The sequence below is a fragment of the Anopheles bellator genome, chromosome 1 (assembly GCF_943735745.2).
Source record: "Anopheles bellator chromosome 1, idAnoBellAS_SP24_06.2, whole genome shotgun sequence".
In the NCBI taxonomy this organism is placed as follows: Eukaryota; Metazoa; Arthropoda; class Insecta; order Diptera; family Culicidae; genus Anopheles; species Anopheles bellator.
Genome location: NC_071285.1, coordinates 53,981,605 through 53,985,373, shown reverse-complemented (window position 1 = coordinate 53,985,373; position 3,769 = coordinate 53,981,605). Strand labels below are relative to the sequence as shown.

General features: G+C 52.8%; 1 protein-coding gene across 1 annotated transcript; it reads left to right on the top strand.

The window, feature by feature from the left end:
* The first annotated feature begins 2,270 nt into the window (after positions 1-2,270).
* On the top strand, positions 2,271-3,769 carry LOC131211074 (insulin-like growth factor-binding protein complex acid labile subunit). The gene is made up of 2 exons (XM_058204426.1): positions 2,271-2,366; positions 2,427-3,769. Exons 1-2 carry the CDS (start codon positions 2,341-2,343, stop codon positions 3,703-3,705), a joined length of 1,305 nt encoding a protein of 434 aa, XP_058060409.1. The 5' UTR covers positions 2,271-2,340; the 3' UTR covers positions 3,706-3,769.

The window sequence follows — 3,769 nt, the reverse complement described above, 5'->3', positions numbered from 1 at the left end:
TGTCTCTGCCGTGGATGACTTGAATTCGCGTGGCAATGACGAACCTCTTGGTGCAATAAATAACGCACCTCGCGCTGCAACGATGTTGCACCGGACCGGTCGCTGGTCTAGGTCGGGTGTGTCGAAAGGGAATCCGAAACCCTCGCATTCATTCATAAAACTCCCACTCCACACCGTTGTGGTCCAGCGCCGGAATCGCCCACGGATTGGGTGGGTGTCCAGACCCACTGTGGGGGACGTACCTGTCGGGGGACGATAAATGGTCACCGTGCGATCGAATGTTACCGAAGGATGGTTGTAAAATGGTTACGACTGGCCACTTGAGTAACCTTTCAAAATTACATTGAAAATTAGTGCCCGTAATCGAGGACCATCACTGTGCCGGGCTGTGTGGTCTTGAGGCAACCATAATTTTGCAGACAAAAAATTCTCATTTCCTTGTTCCATTAGTTGGGAAATAATTTAAAATGGTTTCCGATGCGCCACCAACAAATCGACGGCCGCTTCCTTTCGGGGCCCCCTCCCTGCAGGCGTGAATTGCATTTAAATTCAATTAAGCGACCCAATAATTGCACATGCCAATCAGGACCCTGATGCCCTGAAAACAAATATTGGTTTGCATCGCACTCACCTTAACAACGTTACCTCTCGCGGCCATTTTGCAGCTATGACTGATTGGCAGGGAGTTCGGCGGAATATCGCCGAACAGCCCGTTAAATTGATTGTCACAATAGAGTGTATTTAATTTACCCGTCGGTATTACAGTTCGGTGCGCAGTTCGCAAAAAATACGGTCCGCAAGATGTTGTTGATGTTGATCCTCGAAAAGGAGCCAAAGTGGTTGCAAAAAAACGGAACGGAACGCAACGGAAACTCGGTCCTCCTCGTCTTCGTCGAGTGCTTCCAGGTGAGCAGCGTTCTGGCCGAATGTTGTTGTTTTTGTGGCGCAAAGGATGCCCTCCTGGCCTGGGCGGCTTGCGTGCGATTAGTGCGCCGGGGCCCGGGTAGCCTTCGAAATTGGCGAACCCTTATCCTTGCCGGTGGCTCAACCCAACTCCGGGGTGGTTTGTTTTCGTGTTTCGTGCTCGGCGATCACCGTTTGGACAGTGTGTGTGCTCGGGTATGTGTGCCCGGCCAGCTCCGAGCCGAGCCGGGGCCGAGTGTGTAATTAAGCAGTTTATAATAAATGTTTTCAAATAATGATTATTAAAGTGGATGTTTATGGTGATGTTGATGCTGACGGCCGTTGCCGGTAATGGACAGCTTCGCAGGGCCGGGCCGGCTGTGAACCGTCAACCGGGCGTCAGTGGGTCACGAACCTCCGCCCAGTGCCCGTGCCGTGTCTATATTGGTTTTTGGTTGCAAGCTTCCTTCTCCGATGAGCCGATGGCCCGGTTGACCCGCATCCCGGGTCCCGGGCCGAAATGCAACGAAAGCAGGACATTATGCCCGTACCCGGTTCGTGTCCACATGCACTTCTTTCCGTTTAAAATTTCTTCACACAACACGGTGTCTTCGTGGCGCACTGTAATCTGAGTGTCGGCCGGCGGTCGCTGCGCCGGAGATGATGGACTTTTGATTGACAGACTAAGTAGTGGGTTTCGGTTCACTTGTGTTGCGTTTTGTAGTTTGATTTATTCGGTTTTAAGTGCCCGTAACCGTGACGAATTAGCGCTGGAAGCGCTCTACGGAGTGGATCGGCCACGGGCCCGGTACCGGTACGACCGGCGAAACCCAATCGTCCAATCGTCACCGTCGTTTGATTAATTGACCCCGACGCGAGCGAGCCCCGCGGGGGAACCTCGATGTTATGGGAAATTGGAGGACATTTATCTTCAAATTATGATTCATAACGACCGCAACTTTGGCCGGTGCCTGGCGAGTCGTGGGTTAATAAAGACTTCATCCACCACTGAAGCCCTTATGAGTTTGGTCATTAATTGATAAGCAAAGGAACTAATGGGGTTGGTCATTAATTGATAAGCAAAGGAACTAAGAGAATTTAATCGAATAACTGTTATGGCAACTTCAAACATGATTTTAAATTGTTCTAAAACTCCCCACGTCTTGACGCACTTTTAATACTTCCAATTGGCCACCGTTACGATCGTGGAAAGTACGCGCGGTGTGTCATGCTGTAGACAAACAAAACTCGATCGACCACCAACCCGATTGCGATTAAGCGCTTCGTCCGTCCGGGGTTAAAGTTGACCGCAAACAAGCGCAGCCCGTTATCGCCGCAGAGTGTTGTGTTTGCGTTGGACTTGTGGCGGTCTCAACTGGAGCGCCCGGATCAGTTCAAGATTCGTTCTCGGTCCAGTGGGCACGGATCGCCGTCAAGATGGAGAAAGTTTTCTTACTTTGCGCGTAAGTAATTAGTCTCGCCGGTGGTGTTCAATTTGTCCATTATCCTTTGACGGATTTCAGGCTAGCCTTAGTGCTGCCCGCGGTCCCGGCGAAGCAGTTCAGCTGTACGATGGAACGCGATATGAGCTGTACCATTTCCAGTGCCAAACTGTCCCTAGATGAGTTGCCCGGATCGACGTTTGTCGCGATCAATCCTTCGCTCGTGAGGAAGATGCAGTTTTCACGGTCCACCGTCAGTGCACTGCCCGCGACTGCGTTCGATGCGTTCCCCAAGCTGGAGACTCTGAACGCGTCCGGGACGGAGTTGAAACAGATCCTTCCGAACACCTTCGGCACGGCCAAAGTGCTGCAGGAGTTGTACCTGGGAAAGAACGTCCTCCACAGTCTACCGGAGGACGCGTTTTACGGGGCGAACCGTCTGAAGACGCTGGACCTCTCGGACAATTCCATCGCCACTATTGAAGCCTCCGCGTTCCGACGGTTGCGGGAGCTGAAAACCCTGCTGCTCGGCGGGAATCACCTCGCCGATCTACCGTCGGCACTGTTCAACGATCTGTCCGAGTTGGAGACTCTGGAACTGCAGCACAACAACCTAGTGGCGATCGATGATCGGTTGCTGGAAGGATGCACCTCTCTGACGAAGCTGAATGTGTCGCATAACGCCCTGAAAGCCCTCCGGCTGGAGCAGTTCGAACGTCGCTGGTCCTTCGATGTGATCGACGCCAGCTACAACAGTCTGGACACGGTTAAGATCCCGTCGAACTTGCGCCAGCTCGTAGCCACCGGTAACGGTATTCGGACGGTGCAGCTGAACGGAGTCTCTTCGGAGCTGATCCTGCTGAAGGTTCCGCACAACAAACTGGACAGTGTCGATGGGCTGCCGACGCTCGAGAAGCTGATCAGTCTTGATCTGTCCTTCAACCACATCCGCACGTTCGACTTCAACTCGATCGCTCGCTTCGGCAAACTGATCCTGCTCAAGCTGGACGGGAATCAGCTACAGGCGGTGTCGAACAGCCTGCCGGGTCCCATCACGCACCTCAAATACGTTCATCTGGCCCACAATCAGTTGGTACGCTTCGATCTGAACGTGCTGACAACGGTACCACGGATCATCAAGCTTGACCTAAGCCGGAATCAAATCGAAAGCCTGACGGTGAAGGACCTGAGCGAATCCTTCCCGGTCCTGGTGCGGCTACTGCTGGAGGGTAACAACCTGCGCTGCGACGACAATCGGAAGCTCGTGAAGGAGCTCAAATCGTCCATCACGGCGTACGCACAGACGAGGAACGAGTGCCGCAAGGAGCAGAAGTTGGTTGATGGATTGTGCTGCTCGTAGTGCCGCGCGTTGGAATGTAACGAATAAAGATTCTCTTTTCCGATGCCATCGGAAGCTCACTTGA